The sequence below is a fragment of the Microcaecilia unicolor genome, chromosome 5, assembly GCF_901765095.1.
Source record: "Microcaecilia unicolor chromosome 5, aMicUni1.1, whole genome shotgun sequence".
In the NCBI taxonomy this organism is placed as follows: domain Eukaryota; kingdom Metazoa; phylum Chordata; class Amphibia; order Gymnophiona; family Siphonopidae; genus Microcaecilia; species Microcaecilia unicolor.
The window spans coordinates 112,467,667-112,494,853 of NC_044035.1; the positions used below are offsets into that span (position 1 = coordinate 112,467,667).

At 47.9% G+C, this 27,187-nt stretch overlaps 1 protein-coding gene across 3 annotated transcripts in view; it reads right to left on the reverse strand.

The window, feature by feature from the left end:
• Positions 1 to 27,187, reverse strand: part of LOC115470217 (erlin-1-like) — a 129,796-nt gene that overhangs the window by 41,583 nt on the left and 61,026 nt on the right. For all 3 annotated transcript variants that reach the window (XM_030203197.1, XM_030203199.1, XM_030203198.1), the window contains 3 exons: positions 18,316 to 18,362; positions 11,249 to 11,310; positions 9,839 to 9,964 (listed from right to left, as the gene is read on the reverse strand). In XM_030203197.1, coding sequence (XP_030059057.1) covers positions 9,839 to 9,964; positions 11,249 to 11,310; positions 18,316 to 18,362 — 235 coding nt within the window. The remainder of the gene's footprint in view (positions 1 to 9,838; positions 9,965 to 11,248; positions 11,311 to 18,315; positions 18,363 to 27,187) is intronic.

The following is a 27,187-nucleotide window of genomic DNA, read 5'->3' on the forward strand; positions in this document are numbered from 1 at the left end:
TCCCTCCTCTTCTCTGCCCTTCTCTTGCGCCCTATGGAATGCCCGCTCTATCTGTAACAAACTCCTCTATATCCAGGACCTCTTTATCTCACGTCACCTCCATCTGCTCGCCATAACAGAAACCTGGCTCTGCCCTGATGACTCTGCTTCAGTCGCAGCCCTGTGCCATGGCGGTTATCTATTTTCACATACTCCTCGCCCTGCTGGCCGTGGCGGCGGTGTTGGACTACTTCTCTCTCCCTCCTCCAGATTTCAACCCCTTCTTCCACCTCAATCTCACTGTTTTTCCTCCTTTGAAGTCCACTCTATCCGCCTTTTCTCTCCTCTGCCTCTTCGAATAGCGGTCATTTATCGTCCCCCTCATAAGTCCCTTTCATCCTTTCTCAGTGGCTTTGACGCCTGGCTTGCCTTCTTCCATGATCCTTCCTCCCCCTCTCTCATCCTTGGTGACTTTAATATTCCTGCTAATGATCCTTCCAACTCTTTTATTTCCAAGTTACTCGATTTAACGTCCTCCTTTAATCTCCAACTATGCTCCACCTCCCCCACTCATCAAAATGGTCACTGTCTTGATCTCATCTTCTCCAACTGTTCACCTTCTAGTTTCCTTGCCTCTGATCTTCCCTCCTCTGATCACCATCTTATAACTTTCACACTTAAATCTCCTCCCTCCCAGTCCCGTCCTATCTTATCTAATTTATCTAGGAATCTTCACGATATTGACCCTTCATCTCTATCCTCCCATGTTTCAAACCTCCTCTCTACTTGGCACCATCCACGTCTGTCAATGAGGCTGTTTCTTCTTACAACAATACTCTATCCTCTGCCTTAGACACTCTTGCACCTTTGATGACCCGCCCTGTAAGGCGTACAAAACTCCAAACTTGGCTGACTTCTAATATCCGCTACCTACGTTCCTGTACCCACTCCGCCGAACGCCTCTGGCGGAAATCTCGGGCCCTTGCTGATTTCTTACACTTTAAGTTCATGCTGACCTCCTTCCAATCTGCTCTTTTACGTGCCAAACAGGATTATTATATCCAACTGACCAACTCTCTTGGCTCTAATCCTCGACTTCTCTTCACCACATTGAACTCTCTCCTCAAGGTGCCCCCTCCCCCAACTCCCCCTTCATTATCTCCTCAGACCCTTGCTGAATTCTTTCACAACAAGGTTCAAAAGATAAACCTTGCTTTCTCTACCTCACCACCTCTCCCTCCACTAGTCCGTTCCCCTCTCTCTCCTTCCCCTCATTCCCTTTCCTCCTTTCCTGAAGTTACTATTGAGGAAACTACACTTCTCCTTTCTTCCTCAAAATGTACCACCTGTTCCTCTGATCCCATTCCCACCCACCTTCTTAATGCCATCTCTCCTGCTCTTATTCCTTTTATCTGTCACACTCTCACTTTCCACTGCGACTGTCCCTGCTGCCTTTAAACATGCTGTGGTCACACCTCTCCTTAAGAAGCCTTCACTCGACCCTACTTGTCCCTCTAATTACCGACCCATCTCCCTCCTTCCTTTTCTCTCCAAATTACTTGAGCGTGCTGTTCACCGCCGCTGCCTTGATTTTCTCTCCTCACATGCTATTCTTGACCCACTACAATCTGGTTTTCGCCCTCTCCACTCAACCGAAACTGCGCTTACTAAAGTCTCCAATGACCTTACTGGCTAAATCCAGAGGTCAATATTCCATCCTCATTCTTCTTGATCTTTCCACTGCTTTTGACACTGTCGATCACAGCATACTTCTCGATACCCTGTCCTCACTTGGATTCCAGGGCTCTGTCCTTTCCTGGTTCACTTCCTACCTCTCCCTCCGCACCTTTAGTGTTCACTCTGGTGGATCCTCTTCTACTTCTATCCCTCTGCCTGTCGGCGTACCTCAGAGTTCTGGTTCTTGGTCCCCTCCTCTTTTCTATCTACACTTCTTCCCTTGGTTCATTAATCTCATCCCATGGCTTTTCCTACCATCTCTATGCTGATGACTCCCAAATCTACCTTTCTACCCCTGATATCTCACCTTGCATCCAAACCAAAGTTTCAGCGTGCTTGTCTGACATTGCTGTCTGGATGTCTCAACGCCACCTGAAATTAAATATGACCAAAACCGAGCTTCTCATTTTCCCCCCCAAACCCACCTCCCTACTCCCCCCGTTTTCTATTTCTGTTGATGGTTCTCTCATTCTCCCTGTCTCCTCAGCTCGAAACCTTGGGGTCATCTTTGACTCTTCTCTCTCCTTCTCTGCTCATATCCAGCAGATTGCCAAGACGGGAAAATTAGGTTCTTACCTTGGTAATTTTCTTTCCTTTAGTCATAGCAGATGAAGCCATTACGTATGGGTTATGTCCATCAACCAGCAGGGGAGATAGAGAGCACTCAAACTTTCACAGTGCCCTCTTGGCCAGCTAGCTCCACTGCCTCTTCAGTATTTGAAGCTTCCAAAGCAGTATAGCAAACCGCAATGGGAATCACAAGAGCTTTCCTCACAGCAAACGATGGCCCATCACAAGGGCATGAACTCAAAGGAGGGAATGCACATCCTCCTTATTGTATAAGTGGAGGGGAACACCCGCGCCTCCTGGAGGGAATCACACATCCTCCCAACACACTGGAGGGAATGAACTCATCCTCCTATTTATAGAACTGGAGGGGAACACACGCGCCTCCTGGAGAGAATCAACACATCCTCCAAAAAAAAACATGCTGGAGGGAATGAACATATCCTCCTAAATTTAAACTGAACATGAATCCTGAAGATTGTTTTCCAACTTTCTCCCAAGGAAGGAACTTCAGGAAATTAGAACAGAACCTGAAAAACAGATTCACAGCATACAGACAATCATACAGGGAGGGCTCATGGCTTCATCTGCTATGACTAAAGGAAAGAAAATTACCAAGGTAAGAACCTAATTTTCCCTTCCTTGTCATCAAGCAGATGAAGCCATTACGTATGGGATGTAACAAAGCAATCCCTAGATAGGGTGGGAACAAGCCACACCGCGCGCTAGCACTTGTGCACCAAAACGCGCATCCCTCCTGGCAGCCACATCCAGCCTGTAATGTCGGGCAAAGGAGAGCTTAGAAGCCCATGTTGCTGCACTGCATATCTCTTGAAGAGAGAGTGCTCCAGTTTCAGCCCAAGAGGAAGAAATCGCTCTAGTAGAATGTGCCTTAAAGGCTACAGGCGGAACCCTGCCGGCCAGCAGATAAGCTGAAAAGATAGTTTCTTTGAGCCAGCGGGCAATAGTGGCTTTAGACGCTAGAGACCCTCTGCGAGAACCGGATAGCAAAACAAACAGATGATCAGAAGTCCTGAAAGAGTTAGTAACTCGCAGATACTGCAGCAGAGTCCTGCGCACATCCAAAAGGTGCAGCTGCCCAAAAGATTCTGGAAACTCTTCCTCTGAAAAAGAGGGCAAGAAAATAGGCTGGTTTAGGTGAAAGGCTGAAACCACCTTAGGCATAAAGGAAGGCACGGTCCGAACCGTGACTCCAGACTCTGAAAATTGCAGAAATGGATCTCTACAGGACAGCGCCTGGAGCTCTGACACCCGTCTCGCCAAGGTAATGGCCACCAGAAAAACGGCCTTCAGTGTCAAATCTTTCTCCGATGCTCGACGAAGCGGCTCAAAAGGAGATGCCTGCAGGGTTTTCAAAACTAGCCCCAGGTTCCAAGCTGGACAGGGTGCTCGCACTGGAGGTCGGAGCCGAAGCACCCCTCTAAGAAACCGTGCCACATCTGGGTGAGCAGCCAAAGACACGCCTTCCACCTTACTACGAAGGGAGGCCAACGCTGCCACCTGCACCCGCAGGGAATTATAGGCCAAGCCTTTTTGTACACCTTCCTGCAAAAAGTCCAGAATCGGCGAGACAGGAGCCCGCATTGGAGCAATGGCTCTGGAAGCACACCAAGACTCAAACAGGCACCAAATCCTGGCATAAGCCACAGAAGTGGACCGCTTGCGGGCTTGCAGGAGAGTGGAAATAACTTTATTGGAATAACCTTTATCCCTCAATTGCGCCCTCTCAATAGCCATGCCGTAAGACCAAAGCGGCTGGCGTCCTCCATGGCTACCGGTCCCTGAGTCAACAGGTTCGGTACCAGAGGTAACGGCAGAGGAGCCTCCAGAAGCATCTGTCGGAGGGCTGCATACCAAGGTCTCCTTGGCCAATCCGGGGCGATGAGGACCACTTCTCCTGGGTGCAGCCGAATCCGCAAGAGCAGGCGCCCTATCAAGGGCCATGGGGGAAACACATAAAGTAGACCCGGAGGCCAGGGTTGAGCCAAGGCATCCAACCCCGCCGAGCGAGGATCTCTCCGTCTGCTGAAGAAGCACGGGACTTTGGTATTGGCACTTGTCGCCATTAGATCCATCACGGGCTTGCCCCATTTGGCACAGATCTGCAGGAAAACTTCGTCTGCCAGATTCCATTCTGCTGGATCGATCTGATGCCTGCTCAGATAATCGGCCTGCACATTGCTCTGACCTGCAATATGAGCTGCCGACAGACACTGAAGATGCAGCTCGGCCCAGTGGCAAATCAGTTCGGCCTGCGCGGCTAGTGCTCTGCACCTTGTTCCGACTTGTCGATTTATATAGGCCACCGTTGTCGTGTTGTCCGACATCACTCTGACAGCCAATCCTTCCAGGGTCACTTGAAAGGCCAGAAGCGCCTGAAACACCGCTTTCAACTCTAGGCGGTTGATGGACCACTTCGACTCCTCGAGTGTCCATAGACCCTGGGCATGCTTCCCCTTGCAGTGTGCGCCCCAGCCCTTCAGGCTGGCATCTGTTACCACCAGGCACCAAACGGGGAGCGTCAGCGGCATTCCTCGCAGCAGCATGCTGTCCGAGAGCCACCACTCCATGCTGAGTCGGGCCGCAGGGAGCCAAGTAAGTCTGCATTGGTAATCCTGAGAAAAAGGAGACCATCTCTGGAGTAGGGAATACTGTAGAGGTCTCAGGTGCGCTCTCGCCCAGGGTACCACTTCCATCGTGGCTGTCATCGATCCCAGCAGCTGGACAATGTCCCAAGCTCGCGGGCGGGGCATCCTCAGGAGCAGACGGACCTGATTCTGAAGCTTGCACCGCCTTAGCTCGGGTAGGAACACATAGCCCGAGACTGTGTCAAACCTGGCCCCCCAAAACTCTAGAGATTGTGAAGGGAACAGGTGATTTTTGGCCATATTGACGACCCAGCCTAGAGATTGCAGTACTGAGACCACTCTGGCTGTAGCTTGTAAGCTCTCTGTTGCAGAGTCTGCTCTGATGAGCCAGTCGTCTAGGTACGGGTGAACCCTGATACCTTCTCGCCTGAGAAAAGCAGCTACTACCACCATTACCTTCGAAAAGGTTCGGGGAGCTGTGGCGAGGCCAAAAGGCAAGGCCCTGAACTGGAAATGTTTTCCCAACACCGCAAACCTCAGAAACTTCTGGTGCGGGGGCCAAATCGGTATGTGCAAGTAAGCTTCTTTCAGGTCTAGAGACGTGAGAAACTCTCCTGGCTGTACTGCCGCAATGACGGAGCGCAGGGATTCCCCATGTGGAAATGCCGCACTCTCAGGGACTTGTTTAATTCTTTTAAGTCCAGAATAGGGCGAAAAGACCCACCTTCTCGCGGCACCACAAAGTAGATGGAGTATCGGCCGCAGCCTTGCTCGGCGGGAGGCACCGGGGTCACTGCCCCTAACTGAATCAGACCTTGTAAAGTCTCCTCCACCGCCGCCTGTTTGACGGCAGAACCGCATCGGGACTCCACAAACACGTCTCTTACTGGGGCGTTGAATTCTATTCTGTATCCATCTCTGATCAGGTCCAGAACCCACTGATCTGAGGAAATCTTGGCCCACTCCTCGACAAAGAGGGAAAGCCATCCTCCGATGACAGGCATCGAGGAGAGGGCCGGCGCACCATCATTGAGAGGGTCGCCCCTGAACTCCTGGTCTTGAGCCACCGGCTGCGGAACGCTTGTCCGAGCGAAAGGAGTTCCTCTGCTGACCACGGGCACGTGAAGTGAACCCAGCAGAACGCCCCGGGCGGTACCTTCTAGCTTCACGGAAGCGAGGTCTGTACGAGGAGTGGACCGCCTGGCCCTTAGAGGAAGGCCTCTGCCTATCTTCGGGCAAGCGCTGGGGTTTTGGATCACCCAGGCCTTTCACAATTTTCTCCAACTCCTCACCAAATAGGAGAAGTCCTTGAAAAGGCAACTTCACCAACCTTTGCTTAGAGGCCATGTCCGCTGCCCAGTGTCGTAGCCACAGACGACGGTGAGCCGCCACTGCTACTGCCATTTGCTTAGCCGAAGCTCTGACAAGGTCATAAAAGGCATCAGCCAGAAAGGACAAGGCCACCTCCATCCGCGGAGCCACATCCAAGAAGGGCTCCACTCCATCTCTGGGCTGAGCCACTGCCTGTTGCAGCCAAGCTAGGCAGGCTCTAACAGCATAACAGCTGCATGCAAACGCCTGAACAGTGAGACCTGCAATTTCAAAGGACCGTTTCAATGCTGTTTCCAGCCTACGGTCTTGAGCATCCTTCAGGGCAACACCTCCTTCAACAGGGAGGGTAGTTCTCTGTCACCGCAGTGACTAGGGCATCCACTGTAGGCATTTGAAAACGAGCCATATGTCCCTCACGCAGAGGGTATAACTGCCCTGGAAACTCTCAAAGGTCCCTCGGGGTCAGCCCACTGAGCCGAAACAAGCTCTAGGATGGAGTCATGCAAAGGGAAGGCCCGAGCAGCTTTCTTGGTACTAGCCATCCTGGGATTACCCGAGGAGGCCATGCCACTGTCAGGATCTTCAATCGAGAGGGCCTGCAGGGTATCTGAAATAAGCGCTGGCAGCTCATCACGGTGGAAAATCCTCACCGCGGAGGGATCATCCAGATCCTGTGGTAAATCCGCACCTGACTCTGGTTCCTCAGACCAAGAACGTCTGTCAGAGTTCTCCGAATCCTCACACCCCGACCACGGGGGGGGGGGAAAGGTGCACCACAATCTGAAGGGGAATTAACCCTTCTGCGCTTATCTTTAGGCCAAGCATCCGGGAAAAAAGCCTCACTGGGCAGTCCCAGGCCAGAATCCATCGGGGGGGGCAATCAGAGGAGCCTCAGGCGACCCTTGAGGAAGGGCTCTTTTCATCATGTATGCTTTATGCAGCAAAAGCACAAAATCCAGGGAGAAAATCTCACCCTGGGCACCCAAATCCTGTCCGGTGCTAGCCACTCCTGAAATAACCTCATCTCGAGGTGCCCCACCCGGCTCAGGTCTCTCCGTGTCCACGGAGGCCGCGCCATGTGGTGTAAGCAAAATGGTGCCCGCTGCCAGCTCAGAGTGGGAAGAAACATCGCTCGCCATGCTCGGGCCGGCTCCTACGCCAGTACAGCACGATTTACAGAGCCCTGCTGCTGATTTGCGCTTGCCACAAGTGGAACAGCGCTTTACATTGTCCGCAGCCATCGCCGAAAAACGGCGGTAAAATCCAAGATGGCGGTTTGGCGCCAAAATCGCCCCAATCGCGGGCCCACCCCGGAGGAGTTGGAAAACACTCTTACCTCAAAGGATCTAGTGTACAACTACGATCCTGCTAAAAATCAGGTCAAAAACCTCTGTTCCAGCGTCTCTGCGTTTAAAAACGCGACGCGACTTTTTTTTTTTTTTTTTAAGCTGTGAGGAAAGCAGAGGTATTGAAGACTCCGGAGGCTCAGATGAGTGGGAACGGCAGGGAAAGGGCGAACCTATATGCCTGCATCCACTGTTGGTGGGTAAGGACAGGGAAAGCAAGGCAATATGTCCACAGCCACAGAGGTATGGGTAAGGCAGGGAAAGGGCTAACCTATGTGCCTTTAAAGTGAGGCTGCTATAGCCTCCAACACCCCGGTTAACAACTGGCAAGCCAGGAACCACCTCCCGGCATATTTTTCTGGAGCTCGAACAAGCTGCAGGCACCCTGCTTGGGGAGATAGAGAATACTGAAGAGGCAGTGGAGCTAGCTGGCCAAGAGGGCACTGTGAAAGTTTGAGTGCTCTCTATCTCCCCTGCTGGTTGATGGACATAACCCATACGTAATAGCTTCATCTGCTTGATGACAAGGAACTGTCGTTTCTTTCTTTACAACATCCGTAAAATCCGCCCCTTTCTTTCCGAGCACTCTACCAAAACCCTCATCCACACCCTTGTCACCTCTCGTTTAGACTACTGCAATCTGCTTCTTGCTGGCCTCCCACTTAGTCACCTCTCCCCTCTCCAGTCGGTTCAAAACTCTGCTGCCCGTCTCATCTTCCGCCAGGGTCGCTTTACTCATACTACCCCTCTCCTCAAGACCCTTCACTGGCTCCCTATCCGTTTTCGCATCCTGTTCAAACTTCTTCTACTAACCTATAAATGTACTCACTCTGCTGCTCCCCAGTATCTCTCCACACTCGTCCATCCCTACACCCCTTCCCGTGCACTCCGCTCCATGGATAAATCCTTCTTATCTGTTCCCTTCTCCACTACTGCCAACTCCAGACTTCGCGCCTTTTGTCTCGCTGCACCCTACGCCTGGAATAAACTTCCTGAGCCCCTACGTCTTGCCCCATCCTTGGCCACCTTTAAATCTAGACTGAAAGCCCACCTCTTTAACATTGCTTTTGACTCGTAACCACTCGCCTCCACCTACCCTCCTCTCTTCCTTCCCGTTCACATTAATTGATTTGATTACTTTATTTATTTTTTGTCTATTAGATTGTAAGATCTTTGAGCAGGGACTGTCTTTCTTCTATGTTTGTGCAGCGCTGCGTATGCTTTGTAGCGCTATAGAAATGCTAAATAGTAGTAGTAGTAGTAGTATTGCAATATACTGTGTATTATAGTCTAGTAGTTGTTCACCTTGTGCTCAGTATGATGCGATTTCACTGTATTGTTAGCCACATTGAACTCAAGTTGCTGGAATAACGCAGGATATAAATGTCATTAAATAATAAGTAAATGTGTATATTGTTTCCCTTTGAAAATTTAGAGCACAGGCTCTGTATCTCTTAAAGCATGCACGTGATTTTCATCTGTTATTTGCCTGGGCTGCAGAGAAGGGAACTGGAAAACAGCACATGTGTATCTGAGAAAATGAATATCTGCATATGTTTTTCCTCCCCCCACCTAAGCAGATGCACAGGAATTCCTCTTTTTCCCATAGTGAAAAGTATGCCTGCTGTGGAATCTGTACATATTTTGAGCTGCATTTGAGAACAGTAGCTTTCAGTCAAGCCCTTCTATTTAAATATTTAGTTTACACTTTTTTACCCAAGTAATGTCTATTAACCCTGGTAAATATATTTTAAAATTGCCCCCACCTCAACTGCAGATCACACATTTACTTGTGCTAAAAAGGAGCATGGATGGGCATGGGCAAAAGTGGCATTTGAAATATCATTTGAAATCCCTGCTTGTGCTTTATGGCATCAATTTTGAACCTGTCACAATGCAAAGTGCAAGACTGTCTGAATTTTCAAAGGGAAAATCAGCAGGGATTTTCTCTTTGAAAACCGGTTTGCAAAACAATATGAATAAAGTGCCCACATCCCTGCCAAGTAGCATGCTAATTTTAAAATCTGCCCTATTAATACATATTTAAATATGCTGAAGATCATTTAGTTCATCAATCTGTTTAAAAAAACAAAGTATACTTGTTTCCTGACATTAAATCTGGTAGTGCATGCTTGTACTATACTGCTTGCAAACATATTCTAAACACACCACTACATCTACAACAGATACTGTTCACCCATATTTTATGTTAAAAGTTAGTGTTTGGATATTCTTTGGCTTGCAACAGGTAGGAAATATTTCCCTTACCGAAGAGTTCAATGTAAACCTCCTGAAGTGTGTGGATGCTACAAAACTGGTTCAGCTCATGGTGAATCTTGTTGAAGATTAGTGCCTTGTCATAGTCTGCAGTGTAGTTCTTCACAACATCAAACACTAGGAGAATAAAAGATTGTAGAAAGATCAAAAAAAATTTTTTTTAATTTGTACCCCGCGCTTTCCCCACTCATGGCAGGCTCAATACGGCTTAGGTACTTATTTGTACCTGGGGCAATGGAGGGTTAAGTGACTTGCACAGAGTCACAAGGAGCTGCCTGTGCCTGCAGTGGGAATCGAACCCAGTTCCCCAGGACCAAAGTCCACCACTCTAACCACTAGGCCACTCCTCCACTCTAAGCATAAGAAGGTTGTATTAATCCTACTGCTAGTAAATTAGGCACCTTGAAGTGCCTAATATAGGCTGAAAGTGGTACATAAAGCATGAGAATGAACTAATCCACAATAATTTGTATTTGTTATGTAAATCTATTAGTAGATTTGGAGTGGAGGAGTGGCCTAGTGGTTAGGGTGGTGGACTTTGGTCCTGGGGAACTGAGGAACTGAGTTTGATTCCCGGCACAGGCAGCTCCTTGTGACTCTGGGCAAGTCACTTAACCCTCCATTGCCTGCCGCATTGAGCCTGTCATGAGTGGGAAAGCGCGGGGTACAAATGTAATAAAAATTAAAAAATTAAATAAAAGAGGATACATCATCATACTCAACAAATTTGTTCTCCCTCATCCACCCAAGAAACATAAATGTCAAGAGATCTCATTTTCCCAAGGAGATTCAGGATGCTCCATGCCAAAACAGGTTCATACCAGTGATCTAAGCAGTATGGGAAATTTTACTCCACAATAACTGTTGTTAACTGAATAATATATTTTTTGTGGTGGCCATTAAGAAATATAGGGGGTCTTTTACTAAAGATTATCTGCAGCAGGTCCCATTTTATTCCTATGGGCCCTGCTGCAGATAACTTGAGCTAATCTTTAGTAGAAGACCCCCATACTGCAACCTTCAACCCCTACTATTTCCAATCTATTCTTATACAATACAATCATTTTTGACAAAATCAAGCAGCACTACTATTACATTTAAAATTTGTGGAAGCAAAATGTTGATTTGGTTATACTATCACATTTTATTATATAGCACATCTCAACTATTTTCTTTTGGCCTTTCATATAGCTTCTTTATTGAAGACATTTTAAAAGTAAGAACACTTTTTTCTGTTTGCCACAATAGCTGCATTAAACTGCTGGCTATGCAGACCAGAAATGGATCACCTCTCATCTTAACAGAACACGCCCCAAAAATGTACCTTAAAACCCTTAATACTGTACTCTGAACAACTAGGTTGCCACTACTCAGTGTCTGCATTAAACATGTTCTCAATACCTGCAGATTGTGCCAACATGTTCACAACTTCTATTCGGTCAAAGTAGATCATAACACCACCACTGTAACACAGCAAAGAACAGAGTTTAGTTCAGTCTCATACCAAAGATATTTGTGCTGCAACCATCCAGGGAAGAACATGAGTAAAACAGAATACAGTGCAGACAATAAGCATAAACTGACCAAATCTTATGAGAAACCAGTAATTTCTCTAAAAAATGTTTCTATCTTCAAAAGTCGATTTTATAGCATTTCCCAAATTGCAAACAAGCTCCAAATTGGATCATTTTGAATTATCCTTCATAAACGCTGTGAATACATTTTGTGTTACAAAATACATAAAAATTTTAAAGAATCCTATTAAAATCTTATAAATGTCCGAAAACATGCTGAGCATAAAGTAAAACTATCAATTATTTCATCTGACATTCATGGAGTGACAGCACATTTTTCTGAGTCAGTTTTAGACTTAAACAAAACATGCTTCTATGCTAAAGCGAAGATACATACCTGTAGCAGGTATTCTCCGAGGAAAGCAGGCTGATTGTTCTCACATGTGGGTCGACGTCTGCGTGTGCCCGGGAACCAGCCATTTTGCAAGCAAAATATTTAAAAATCTTGCCAGAGTCTTCTGGCGCGCGTGCAGCGAGCACCATGCATGTGTGGATCGGCTTCCCGCCCGTCGTGTGAGTGTTCCCACTCAGTTAAATCAAAAAGCAAAGAATACACAACAACAAAGGGGAGGTGGGCAGGTTTGTGAGAACAATCAGCCTGCTGTCTTCTGAGAATACCTGCTACAGGTACGTATCCGCTTTCTCCAAGGACAAGCAGGCTGAATAGTCTCATGACGGGGTATCCCTAGCTCCCAGGCTCACTCAAAACAAAAAACATTGGCCAATTGGCCTCGCAACGGCGAGGACATAACATAGATTGAACTAAAAAGAAACACAACTAAGTGAGAGTGCAGCCTGGAACAGAACAGAAATGGGCCTAGGGGGGTGGAGTTGGATTCTAAACCCTGAACAGATTCTGTAGCACCGACTGCCCAAACCGACTGTCGCATTGGGTATCCTGCTGAAGGCAGTAGTGAGATGTGAATTTATGGACTGATGACCACGTTGCAGTCTTGCAAATCTCTTCAATAGAGGCTGACTAAGTGAGCCACTGACGCAGCCATGGCTCTAACATTGTGAGCCATGACATGGTCCTCCAGAGTCAGCCCAGCTTGGGCATAAGTGTAGGAAATGCAATCTTTTAGCCAATTGGAGATTGTGCGTTTTCTGATGGTGAGGTTGGGATCAAAAGACACAAACAACTGGGTGGACTGTCTACAGGGTTTTGTTCGCTCCACGTAAAAGGCCAATGCTCTCTTGCAGTCCAAGGTGTGCAAACTGCTTTCGCCAGAGCGGGTATGAGGACGGGGAAAGACAATTGACTGGTTCAGATGGAACTCTGACACCACCTTAGGCAGGAACTTAGGGTGCATGCGGAGGACTACTCTGTTGTGATGGAACTTGATATAAGGTGCATGCACTACCAAGGCCTCAAGCTCACTGACTCTATGAGCTGAAGTAACAGCCACCAAGAAAATGACCTTCCAGGTCAAGTACTTCAGATGGCAGGAATTCAGTGGCTCAAAAGGAGCTTTCATCAGCTGGGTGAGAACAACGTTGAGATCCCATGACACTGGTGGAGGTTTGACAGGGGGCTTTAACAAAAGCAAACCTCTCATGAAGTGAACAACTAAAGGCTATCCAGACATAGACCTACCCTCTACACGGCAATGATAAGCACTAATCGCACTAAGGTGAACTCTTACGGAGTTGGTCTTGAGACCAGACTCTGACAAATGTAGAAGGTATTCAAGCAGGGTCTGTGTAGGACAAGAAAGAGGATCTAGGGCCTTGCTGTCACACCACATGGCAAACCTCCTCCATTTGAAAGAGTAATACCTCTTCGTGGAATCTTTTCTGGAAGCAAGCAAGACTCGGGAGACACCCTCTGAAAGATCCAAGGAGGCGAACTCTACGATCTCAACATCCAAGCCGTGAGAGCCAGAGACTGGAGGTTGGGATGTAGAAGCGACCCCACGTTCTGAGTGATGAGGGTTGGAAAACAGTCCAATCTCCACGGTTCTTCAGGGGACAACTCCAGAAGTAGAAGGAACCAAATCTGACGCGGCAAGAAGGGTGCAATCAGGATCATGGTTCCACAGTCTTGCTTGAGTTTCAGCAAAGTCTTCCCTACTAGAGGTATGGGAGGATACGCATACAGAAGGCCTGTCCCCCAATGTAGTAGAAAGGCATCTGACGCTAGTCTGTCGTGGGCCTGAAGCCTGGAACAGAACTGAGGGACCTTGTGACTGATCTGAGTGGCAAAAAGATCCACCGAGGGGGAGCCCCACGCTCGGAAGATCTTGCGGACTACACCCATGTGCAGTGACCACTCGTGAGGTTGCATTATCCTGCTCAACCTGTCGGCCAGACTGTTGTTTACGCATGCCAGGTAAGTGGCTTGGAGAAACACGCCGTAACGGCGAGCCCAAAGCCACATCTGGACGGCTTCCTGACATCGAGGGCGAGATCCAGTGCCCCCCTGCTTGTTGGTGTAATACATGGCAACCTGATTGTCTGTCTGAATTAAAATGATTTGGTTGGACAGCTGATCTTTGAAAGCCTTTAGAGCGTTCCAGATCGATCTTAATCCCTGGAGGTTGATCTGCAGACCTTTTTCCTGACAGGACCAGGCTCCCTGAGTGTGGAGCCCATCTACATGAGCTCCCCACCCAAGGAGAGATGCATCCGTCGTCAGTACTTCCTCTGGCTGAGGAACTTGGAATGGTCGCCCCATGGTCAAATTGGATCGACTCGTCCACTAAAGAAGAGAATTCCGAAAACTGGACAGTTGGGACTACATCTTCTAGATTCCCCGCAGCTTGAAACCACTGGGAAGCTAGGGTCCATTGAGCTGATCTCATATGTAGACGAGCTATGGGCGTTACATGAACTGCGGAGGCCTTGTGCCCCAGAAGTCTCAACATCTGCCGAGCCGTGACCTGCTGAGATGCTCGAACCACGGACACCAGGGGCAGAAGGTTGTCCGCCCTTGCCTCGGGAAGATAAGCTTGAGCTATCTGAGTGTTCAAAAGGGCTCCAATGAATTCCAATTTTTGGACTGGGGTGAGATGGGACTTGGGATAATTTAACACAAACCCCAGTAGCTCTAGCACCCGATTAGTCATTCGCATGGACTCGAGACCACCCTCCTTCGAGGTGCTCTTCACCAGCCAATCGTCGAGATAAGGAAACACATGTACTCCCAGTCTGCGTAGCGACGCTGCGACTACAGCTAGGCATTTGGTAAACACTTTGGGCGCAGATGCCAGGCCAAAAGGCAGTACACGGTACTGAAAGTGCTGTGTTCCCAGTCAAAATCTAAGATACTTCCTGTGAGCTGGAAGTAACAAGATGTGGGTGTAAGCATTTTTTAAGTCCAGAGAGCATAGCCAATCATTTTCCTGAATCATGGGAAGAAGGGTGCCCAGGGAAACCATCCTGAACTTTTCTCAGACTAGAAATTTGTTCAGGGCTCTTAGGTCTAGGATGGGACGCATCCCCCCTGTTTTCTTTTGCACAAGGAAGTACCTGGAATAGAATTCCAGCCCTTCTTCCCCTGGTGGAACGGGTTTGACCGCTTGGGCCTGTAGAAGGGCGGAGAGTTCCTCTGCAAGTACCTGTTTGTGCTGGGAACTGTAAGAATGAGCTCCCGGTGGACAATTTGAAGGTTTGGATTCCAGATTGCAGGTGTACCCTGACCGGACTATTTGGAGAACCCACTGGCCGGAGGTTATGAGGCCACCTTTGGTGAAAATATATTAACCTCCCACCAACCGGCAAGTCGTCCGGCACGGACACTTTAGGCACACGCTGTTGACAAAAACGAGCGCACTGGGCCTGAGCCTGGACCGGCTGCCAAGAAGCAGGAATGTACCTACGCCTAGCATAGGAATAGGTAGCACTCCTCTTCCCTCCAAAAAACCTCCTAGATGAGGAGGTAGTAGCAGAAGACGCCCAGCGGGAGAGAGAATCCATAGCATCATTATGCTTTTTGAGCTGGTCAACCAGATCCTCTACTTTCTCACCAAAAAGGTTATCCCCCCGGCAAGGAACATCCACCATCCGCTGCTGGACCGAATGATCCAGGTCAGAGACATGCAGCCATGAGAGTCTGCGCATCACTATACCTTGGGCAGCGATCCTGGATGCTACATCAAAAGTGTCGAACGTACCCCTAGCCAGGAATTTAACACACTTCTGCTGCCTGACCACCTAGCGAAAAGGCTCGGCCTGCTCCGGAGGGAGCGTATCAACCAAGCTACTACTACTACTTATTTCTATAGCGCTACTAGATGTACGCAGCGCTGAACACTTGGACATGAAGAGACAGTCCCTGCCCGACAGAGCTTAAGCTAGACAGTTGCCTCACCAAGTTCAGCAAGTGGATGCTCGTGAAGAGCTAGTATGTCTGGATTTTGGCAGTGAGCATAGCGGCCTGATACGCCTTCCTCCCAAAAGAGTCCAAGGTTCTAGATTCTGTGCCTGGGGGCGCCAAGGCATTGTCCCTAGTACTCTTGGCTCTTTTGAGAGCAGAGTTCACCACCATGGAATTGTGAGGTAGCTGAGACTTCATTAATCAAGGTTCCCCGTGGATCCGATATTGGGATTCAGTTCTTTTAGGAATCACGGGGTTAGACAGAGGGAACGTCCAGTTTCGCATAAGGATTTCCTTCAGTACATTATGCAAAGGAGCCATTGCAGCCTCTCTAGGTGGAGAAGGATAATCCAGGACCTCGAGCGTTTCAGCCCTGGGCTCATCCTCAACCTCCATAGGGAAGGGAAGAGCCACAGCCATTTCCCAGACAAAGGAGGTAAAGGTGGAGACAGTCTCCTTTCTGGTGGAGGGGAAGGTTCAGAGGGAATCCCATAGGACTCATCCGATGAAAAGTACCTAGGATCCTCCTCTTCCTCCCATGAACACTCATCTTCAGTATTGGACAAAACATCCCTCAAAGCAGTCCAAAACTGAGCCTGCCTCGACGCCGAGGAATGACTTCCTCGATGGCGGTGCCGAGAAGTCGACGCCTGCCTGGACTCCGGTGAAGTTTCCTCCACAGACGTCGAAGGGGAGTCGACCTGGGTGGCAGGCGGCACTGAGGTCGGGGACCTCACCACAGGCGAAGGGCCAGATACCACTGTAGCAGACGGTACGGAAGGCGCAAACACCCCCAACTCCGAAGCAGACTGGCGCAGTAACCCCTCCAGAACCTCTGGAAGCAGGGCCCTGATGCGCTCGTCGAGAACCACCATTAGACAAGGCTACGGGGTCAGTATAGGAGCCGGTGGCAGAATCTGTCGAGGCTCAGGAGCAGGTATCGGGCTGCTAGACCGATGCATCGGCACCTGCTGAATAGAGGGAGAGTGATCCTCTCGGCGTCGACACTTCTCAGGTACCGAATTTCTCGACACCCCAGAGCTCCTGGCACCGTGTGTTGAAGGAGAACGATGACGGTGCTTCTTCGCCTTCGCTTGACGCCCGTCATCGAGACTCTTTGGTACCAATGAGGAAGACGTGGAATCCTCACGTCTCCTCGGGGCCGGGTCCGACGGTCGGTCCTAGGGGGCCTGCGTAACAGGAGGCCTCGAGACAGGTGGAGACCCACTTGATGCCTCACTGCTCCCAGTACAAGTTGATTGTTCCACAGCCATTACCTTCGCTCCCGACGTCAATGCATCCCTCAATGTCAATGCCGCCAACCTCGGTACCGATGTCGATATCGAAGGACCGGACTGAGCCCCAAAAAGCTTCTCTTGTTGTGCCTCTCGAGACGCTTGGGTCCATTTCTTCATGCGAAGACACAGACTGCAAGCGGCTGGGCTATGGTCAGACTCAAGGCACTGGATACACCAAGCGTGGGTATCGGTACCTGAGATAGTCCGGTTGCACCGAGTACAACGTTTGAAGCCGCTGGGTGTCTTCGATGACATGGAAGAAAAAACAGCTTCAGCGAAATCAAAAGACGCGATCGTGCCTGCTAAAAGAAAAAAGGGCACGAAAAGAAGGGAACAACCCGACCAATCGAAAACAAAGGAAACTTGAAAATGGGCAAAAAAGTTAAGAAAACTACAGGAGGTTCCCCCCCCCCCCCCCCCCCCTAAAACTGTAAAAATTCGACTGCACCTTAAACGGAGAAAAAATAACTGAATGGGAACGCTCACGCGATGGGCGGGAAGTCAATCCGCACATGCAAGGTGCGTGCTGCACGTGCGCCAGAAGACTGGCAAGATTTTTTAAATATTTTGCTTGCAAAATGGCCGGTTCCCGGGCTGAAGCGGACGTCGACCCACATGTGGGAACAAGCAGCCTGCTTGTCCTCGGAGAATGGGTGAAAATGGTATTATGAAATCAAGAATAGCTAAAGATTTGCAGAAGAAAAGATCATCAATACTAAAAGGGCAATTAAGTGCCCAAGATTAGGCACCCCTTTGGATGCCAAAAGTAGCACTTACGTGTGTAACTGCCTAAGCATTATTCTATAAGGGTGTGCGTAAGTGCTGTAGTGTGCAAAAGCAAGTAGGCAAAGAATGGATGACACATAGGCATGTCTCCAAGTTACATGCGCAACTTATGGAATACTATAAGTTACACACTCAGTTACCCCAATTCTAAGGCCAATATAACTGCAGGCGTCTAAATGTAGGGTGCACAGATTGTAAACAGAATCTGAGTGCTCTGATGCCATTACAGAATAGGTTCTCTCCACATAGCATCATAGCGCCTACAAGGAGGTGCCCAATTATACAATTGCCACCTAAATTCCTAAGCAGATTTTTGTAAAAGAAGTATTATCCTGTAAACACAGTCTATTGTACTTTACAGCTCAAATTTAAAGCAGCTTCCTCCCTCAAATACAAAATGTAACCCATTAAAATTCAAGAGTCTTCAGGCAATTTGAACTAAATTTTTCAGAACCTGCTGGAAGACAAATAAAAAGACAGTGAATGCTATACCTGGTTCCACAAGGCACATTTTTTACTTCATCGGTTTGCAATGTTGTCTGAAAAAAAATATATAAGTTATTAAGAGTTCGGACATGTAGAGAAAGAACTCACTGCCTCACAGGATAATTCACAGATCATTTTTATTGAGTTTAAACTGAAATAAGAAGAACTACTTATTTAACAAAAGACAAACTGACTGAGGACTAAGCTAGTGCATTTGTCTAGACTTTGCAAATGGCTCCCCCAATGAACTCAGTATAATCGCTTTCACTGCTTAAATGTCTGTTTACCAAATGTTAACGTGGCAGTAATAGTAGCTTCTTTTCATCTCTTCAGTTTTACAAGAGGTTGTGTAACGTACAGGGTATTCACGCAAGAGATATTTGTGAGCATGTTGTTTAAGTGTGCTGCAGTGTTGCCAGGTGGGCGGTTTTCCGCGACCCGCCGCGGGAAATTTTTGCCCGCGGCGGGTTGCGGTTTTTTGGGCTGTTTTTGGGCTTCAGGGCGGTTTTTTCGGCCGCGGGGGGGCGGGGTTAGTGACGTTTTTGGGCGGGGTTAGTGACGTTTTGGGCGGGGTTAGTGACGTGGGAGGCGGGGCCGATGACGTGGGAGGCGGGGCCGATGACGGGGAGGCGGGGCCGATGACGTGGGAGGCGGGGCCGATGACGGCGGGGGCGGGGTTGATGACGGCGGGGGCGGGGTGATGACGCGGGGGGGGGGGGTGTCAGGGGCGGGGTTTGTGTTTGGGCGGGTTTTGGGCTGTTTTTTTGGGCTGGAAAAAAAATTTCCACCTGGCAACCCTGGTGTGCTGGGATTCTGCCCTACAGATGCTGTACAAGTGTTAAAAATTATAAGCTACTAGACACATTACCATGTAATAGCGTGAGCAAGGACGGGCCTGTAGCCTTGAATAACCTAGCAAAGGAAAAGTTTAAAAGGGAAATAAACCAATTTATTTGAGAACAGAAAAATGGGTGACCTGTTCCTCTCACAGGTCAGGAAGAAGTAAAAACACCAAAAAGTAGAACTGATCTGTCTTTCAAAAGACAGCACAAAACAGCTTGTTTCTGGCCTGGAAACCCAGTTCTGTCTTCTTTTCTTTTTCTTTCTTTTTAATTATTTGTTTTTAGAAATGATACATTTCTCAATAATAACAAAGGAAAAATAAAAGGTACATTTTACAAAGGAAAAAATTACAACAGCAGCTCTGACTTTCCAAAAGGCAGCACAATTGGCCAGGTTTGGCCTTCGGTTTAAAAGCAAGAGTTTTAAGCAGGATTCTAAGCTAAACTTGGCCTACCTGAGTAGAGCTTCTGCAGGACTTCTTTTCTCTCCTCTGGGCCTCTGACTGATCAATGATGAGAGTTTTTATCCTGACTTGACCATGACCTCCCTTGCTCTGCTCCTGCTGAGTCATCTCTTCCTTGCTTTGTGGCCTGCCTTTAAAGGTGGTTTGGTGACTGTGAGGAACTGCTGTTAAAGAGGAACAATAATTTCCTATAGACTCCCCTTGCATACCCAGGGCCAGTCTTAAGCAGGGGTGACCGAGGCGGTCGCACAGGGCCTCATGCTTCCAGGGGCCCAACAGCAGCCGCTCCCTGCTATTGCCGTCTCCTGGAATGCACGGTGATATGACTGCTTTGCCTCGCCTCCCCAAAGCCGCAGGGTGCCCTCCCGGCACATACCTGGAGCCACCCTGGTGGTCTAGAGATCCCCAGTCTTTTCTGTCCGCTGCCGCTGACCCTCTTTGCTGCTGCATCACTTTTTTAAAATGGCTGCAGAGACTTCTGCTGAAGTCTTGCAAGGTCGCCGTTGGAAGTCTCGGCAGCCATTTTAAAGAAGATGCAGCTGCAAGAGGGTCAGGGGCAGCAGGCAGGAAAGACTGGGGATCTTTCCTACCCCAAAGAATCCACTAGACCACCACGTTGGCTTCAGGTATGTGCCGGGAGGGCACCCTGTGGCTCGGGGGACCGGGGAGGAGGTCTGGAATATGTGGGTATGTGGGTGGGAGGGGATGGAAGGATACTGTAAAAAACAAAAACAAAAGGTAATATCTGTTTCCCCTCCTCACGCAGACGGATCCCTGTGCACTCAAACAAGGTGTTGCATCCACATTGTCTCTCTGTATTGTTGGTGGAATTTTTATTTAATCTCACTTACATTTTCAAACATGCTGGCTTGTGCATACAGATTGTACAGAGGAAGTATAATAAGTGGAGTAGTAATTTGTTATAAATCATAATCAGTGTTTCATTTGGAGGGGCTGGTTAAAGGGACACCCTAGTAGTGTTATATTCATGCAGATATTTTTTTTCTCCAAGTAAAGGGCCACTAAACAGACATCATGTAATGAGAATGAGCACTTTCTATTTATTTACTAATTCATAGCATTTTATCCCACATTAAATATGAATTAGGTTGAAACTTGGGAACATTTAAAATCTTTTTTTTTCCTGTGCCTACATCAAAAGAAAAAAAAAAAAAAAAGAAGGCAAGTGGGAACGTGCTCCTTTTGCTTTGTGGAATGCAGTGAAATCAAATTCGAACATAGCACCACCATGGAAAGCAAACTGTGGAGTACCTCAAGGATCACCACTATCACCACTCATTTTCAAACTAATGATGACCCCACTAGCCAAGTCCTTATCCAATTATGGCCTCAACCCTTTCATATACGCAGACGACGTCACAATTTACATCCCATACAAACATGACCTTACAGAAATCACCAAAGAAATCAATCTCAGCCTAAACATCATGAACTCATGGGCAAATTCATTTCAACTAAAACTTAACGCAGAAAAAAACACACAGTCTCATCCTCTCATCCCAATATAACACGAACAAACCCACCAACATAACCACCTCAGACTACACCCTCCCTATCTCAGACAGCCTGAAAATTCTCAGAGTCATAATCGACCGAAACCTCACACTAGAGAGCCAAGTGAAAACTACAACGAAGAAAATGTTCCACTCAAACGAGTAAAACCTTTTTTCCCCCCGAGAGAAATATTTTGCAACTTGGTACAATCTATGGTACTAAGCCATCTAGACTACTGTAATGGTATCTATGTGGGATGCAAAGAACAAATCATAAAGAAACTCCAAACTGCTCAAAACACAGCAGCCAGACTTATATTTGCAAAAATGAAATTCGAAAGAACCAAACCCCTACGAGAAAAACTACACTGGCTCCCAATCAAAGAACGCATCGCATTCAAAATCTGCAGCCTGGTTCACAAAATCATCTACGGAGATACATGACAGACCTCACAGACCTACCAACCAGAAACACATCAAGATCAACACAAACATACCTAAATCTCCATCACCCAAGCTGCAAAGGACTTAAATACAAATCAACCTATGCATCCAGTTTCTCCTATAAAAGCACACAACTATGGAACGCATTACCAAAAGCCGTGAAAACAAAATATAACCACCTCAAATTCCAGAAATTACTAAAAACTAACTTGTTCAAAAAGGCATACCCTAATGATACAACTTAAATGCTTTAACCCAGCAACACAACAAAACCAAAGCTCATACTGGACATAACTTAACTTTTCTTCATACGATTCCCCAATGTGTTTGTCACACATGAACTTTACCACAATCTCACTTTGTATTTGTTATAACCGGTATTGGCGATTGCCTCTGCGGTACTATGTAAGCCACATTGAGCCTGCAAATAGGTGGGAAAATGTGGGATACAAATGTAACAAAAAATAAATATACTATAAAAATGCACTTGCCTTTTTTTTTTATTACTACTATTTCACATTGAAGGTATTGATTAATGAGGGAAGGGTTTCCTTCATGCAGAACTGTTCAGTCAGTCTAAATGTGGCAACATCAGTGGCGTACCAAGGGGGGGGGCGGTCCGCCCCGGGTGCACGCCGATGGGGGGGGGGGGGTGCCGCGCGCCTGTCGGCTCTTCGTTTTCATGCTCCCTCTGCCCCGGAACAGGTTACTTCCTGTTCCGGGGCAGAGGGAGCATGGAAACAAAGAGCCGACAGGCGCGCGGGCACCCCCCCCCCCCCAGCGGCGTGCCCCCAGGGGGGGGGGCTTTCGCTGGGGGGGTCGCACTGCACCGGCGATCTGCCCCGGGTGTCAGCGCCCCTAGGAACGCCACTGGCCAACATTGTCCAGTTCAGCGACACTATTAGCAGCCAAGTTCATACAAAGTTAATTATGTTCAGAGGAAAATAAATCTGTTGGCTTAGGCTGCTTGCTAGGTGAATATTCAATCAATGTTTCATTATTGCAACCAAGTATTACATATCAAGGGGATTTGTTTTAATTCATTTATCCAATCCTTACATGCACATGGTTTTGCTTTATAAACCCAAAGGTTTCCTATGATAGCATTGTGCATATTTGAATTAGTTTTTCTGTACAAGTTTTGCTTGATTTGTCTTTATTTGAAACTAGTAAAAAAGGCCCGTTTCTGTATGAAATGAAACGGGTGCTAGCAAGGTTATCGCCCCCCCCCCCCTCGCTCTCTCCCTCTGTCCCCTCCAAGTCCCACAGCCCCCTTTCCTCCCCTCCGATTTCCATGCCGTCCTCCCTCCCCTCTCCCACTCCCCTGCAACTCACCACTTTGTGCATAAGTTTCCAGGTGTTCTGTATGGGCCTGATTGTGTTTTTCTTTTTAACAGGTGGTGCATTCCCCTCCCCCTCTGAGTTCCAGGCCCCCCTCCCCTCTCCTCTGAGTTCCAGTGCCCCCCCTCCCTCTCTGTCACTCTCCTTCCCTCTGTCCGTCCTCCAAGTTCCAGTCCCCGCTCCCTCCCTCGCTCCCCCCCTCCGAGTTCCAGACCCCCCTCCCTCCCTTCCCCCTCCGAGTTCCAGACCCCCCCTTCTCCCTCCCTCCCTTCCCCCTCCGAGTTCCAGACCCCCTCTCCCTCCCTCCCTTCCCCCTCTGAGTTCCAGACCCCCCTCCCCCTTCGAGTTCCATGCCCCCCTCCCTCCTTCCTTCCCCGAGGTCCAGACCCCCCTCTTTCAGTCTCACACACGTCCTTGCAATGCCTCCCCTCCGAGTTCCAGACCCCCCTCCCTCCCTCCCTCCCTTCCTTCCCCCTCTGAGTTCCAGACCCCCCTCCCCCCTCCAAGTTCCAGACCCCCCTCCCCCCTCCATGTTCCAGGCCCTCCTCCCTCCCCGAGTTCCAGACCCCCCCTTTTCAGTCTCACACACGTCCTTGCGATGCCTCCCCTCCCCAACACTGGCCCTACCCATCCCCCTACGTGCACGTCGCCCCCCTCCAAAATCGCCAGCCCCGCCACTACCCTCCCCCCCTCTTACCGGGGTCCCGGCAGCAGTGAAGAGGGAGCAGGCTCGTCGAGTCTGCTGCCTTCCCTTCTCTTCGCTGTCAGCTCTGACTCTGGTCCCGCCCTTGCGGAAACAGGAAATGAGGACAGGACTAGAGTCAGAGCTGACAGCGAAGAGAAGGGAAGGCAGCAGACTCGGCGAGCCTGCTCGCCCTTCACTGGTGTCGCCGGGACCCCGTTAAGAGGAGGAAGGAGGAGGAGGGGTAGGGAGGTTGGTGATTTCGGGAGGGCGGTTTGGGAGGGCGGCAGTCCTTTCTTTTTCTTTTCCATGAACATTCGATGAAGCTGCCTGCCACAGCCAACCAAAAGTGAAGCACGGTCGCAGGCAGCCTCATGTAACGTTCATAGAGCAAATTATTATATAGGATAAAAAAAATTTTAAAACACATCTTGTCAACAACGGGTTGGGGAGGGGATAGGTGGAACGGGGGGGCCCCACTGAACTGGTCTACACAGGGCCCCGCAATTGCTAAGACCAGCCTAGCATATAACACTTATTTTCCATGTCATTGACTACATATCTGTGCTGGAAAGGGTGCTGCAAAGGGGTAGGCATGCCCCCTTTGAATGCGTCCTGAAGTGGAACTTTTTTGTACAAAATTAGTACATGAAGGTTTACCTCATGACAACTTTATCTGCTCTTTTGAGGTTTTGTGCATCTTTGCTGCCAGAAGCAGGGTTTTTTCTGAGTTATTGGCTATTTTCTTGGAGGGGGGGCTTCAAAGAAAAGCTTACGAGCAGTCATAGATCCTTAAAAATGGGATCAAGTGAGAGGAGATGTATTTGTTGATTGAAAGGGATATGAAGGAGGAACAAGATAATGTGATTGAGGTGGGGAGATTTCAGGCTGAGCAAATTCATGTCATGTCCAATTAGAGGAAGGTAGCACCACAGGATATTAATGCAGTAATAAAATGAATGAAGCCTATTTCCTGTATTCTTGATCCTGCCCCTCCACAGTTTGTTAAGGAAGCATGTGACCTAGTAACAACCTCACTGAACAGATTTTCTTAATCTAGTTCTGGGGTCAAGTACTATGCCATCTACTTTGAATAGGGCGCCCATCTGGCCTGAGTTGTTGAGGCTGGACCTATTGAATATGGGCAACTACCAACCAAAGTCCAGCCTTATATCCAGCATAGGTTTGTAGATAGGCGGGATATAGGAAACTTTTTAAATAAATAAATAAAATTTACCAATATATGGCAAGACAAAGCAGTTTGGGAATAGCAGACAAACAATGGATCACTCATTGTTATTGCAGCAATTCTGGGAATCACTTCAGCCTGATGTCAGACCTCCTTGCAAGGACAAAGGCAACAGATTCTATGGAACCAGCAGTAGTCATCAATAACAGAATTGTTGTGTGGGGTCCTGCAGGAGTCAATATTGTTACCAATTTAATATTTATTTGGCTCCCTAGTATATACTGGTGGGAGTAAACCAGTAGTTGATTATTGGTGAGATCTATAAATGAGTTTGAAAGTGGTGACTCTGTGGCAAAGGCATGGCTGAAAATGAATCCTAAAAAGTCTGATGTCCTGTAAGTCAACAGAAGGCAAAAGGTTTTGACATCATTTCCCTGCATGGAGGGAGGGAGAGGTGTTATCTCCCCCCCCCCCCCCCCCAAAAAAAAAATATAGTAGTGGTTAATTTGGACACACACACAGATTCTAAGCTCTCCTTTAAGGCTCATGCAGTACTTTCCTTTGTGGTCAGGGACGCCTTTGGTTGCCTCTGTACGATTTGCTGGCTTCAGGCATTGGTTATGCACAAGATGGGGCCAGTATTATCATTTCTGTGCTACCAATAAGATTGGTTATTGCAATTCCTTATGCCAGGGTTTTCTGGGGCAGAATATATGGCTGCCACACTGCTGACAGGGAAAGGAGTGCAGGATAAAATGTTGCCCATACTTGTTTCTTTAATTATCCCCCTCATTTTCCACTCCCACTACAAATATTAAGGTCTAATGGAGACTTTTCTTTTCCTTTTATTATTTGATTTGGTTTATGGTTATTCTTTTGATATGGCTTACTTTTCTGTAACACAGTAACATAGTAGATGATGGCAGATCCAGTCTGCCCAACAAGATAAACTCATAGTATAAGGTATGATGTGATATTATTTGTCCTTACCTTTTTTTTCAGGGCACAGACCATAGAAGTCTGCTCAGCACTGGCCTTGTTCTCCAGCTACTAAAGCTGAGTCTGTCCAGCCATGATCAGGGCACAGACTGTAGAAGTCTGACCAGCACTGGCTTTGCTTCCCAATTACTGGTGTTGCCATCTAATTACCGCTAAAGTTTGTTTGATTCCATGCCTTCTATACAGGAGTCCTTTGTGTTTATCAAATGTTGTGAATAATTTAAAAATTCACAACAAAAATAAAACTTCAATGCAGTTCCTCAAGTATGGGCAGCATTTATTTGTTGCCAACAACGCTGCATTGGTTGCCAACAACAAGACATATTTACTTTCGTATTATTGTTCTAATTTATAACACATTTCATGGAAAGAGGCCAGAGTACTTAAGGAAACTACTTTCTGCCAATCAGTCAGGAAATATGTTGAGGTCTTCTCAGCAATTGCTCCTTGTGGTTTCAACATTCCCTCATTGATGAGGGAGCAACCCAATCAGATGATGCTGGGAGAGCTAAAGAGATTATACAGACTGTGGAGTTTGAGCAAATGCTCTGTTTCTGACTGAAGAGTGGTCTAGGCAATAGCATGATAGGGTATGAAACAAGGTACAAGTAGCTGTTTTGCAAGTAATTGCCCATGAAGCACATTTTAGAAACAGCATTTGCTCTTATTTGATGAAATTTGACTTTACTGGATAGAGGAACCCCTTTCTGCTCATATCAAAATTTAACACAGGATGCTGGCCAATTAGTTACCGTACACTTGCTACTGGAAATACAAGTTTGATGGGTCAAAGGAAATGAACAGCTTGTAGACTGGTACATTCTGTTCTTTCAATACAGTAGGCGAGAGCCCATTGTCAATCCAGAGCATGGAGAGACTTCTCGCAATGTTTGTGCAGTCTGGGATAAAATATTGAAACACTATTTCTTCATTCAGATGAAAAGGGGAGACCGCTTATGGCAAAATTTAAAGTGAGTATGTAGAACTGCCTTATTATAATGAAACTGAAGCTCATGCTGACTACCCACCCCCCCCCCCCCCCCCCCCTTTAACAAAGCCATACTAGCAACAGCCAGTGCGGTAATGCCGACACAGCCCATTCAAAGTAAATGGGCTGTGTTGGCATTGCCACGCAGCTTTGTAAAAGGAGGGGTGGGGGTAAGGCTTGAAGTTCACTGACCTTTCAAGCCAAAGTAACAACTACTAGAAAAAGTGCTTTCCAGATTAAATGTTTGCAAGACAAAGATTACATCGGCTCAAGTGGTAGTTTCATGAGAGATGTTAGGATGGCATACAGGTCCCTTAGAACAGCTTTCTATATTGGTGGTTTGACATGAATTTTGCAACCATGGGACACTGGAAATCAGAAGACATGATAGGCTGAAAGTGTACAATGGGAGCTC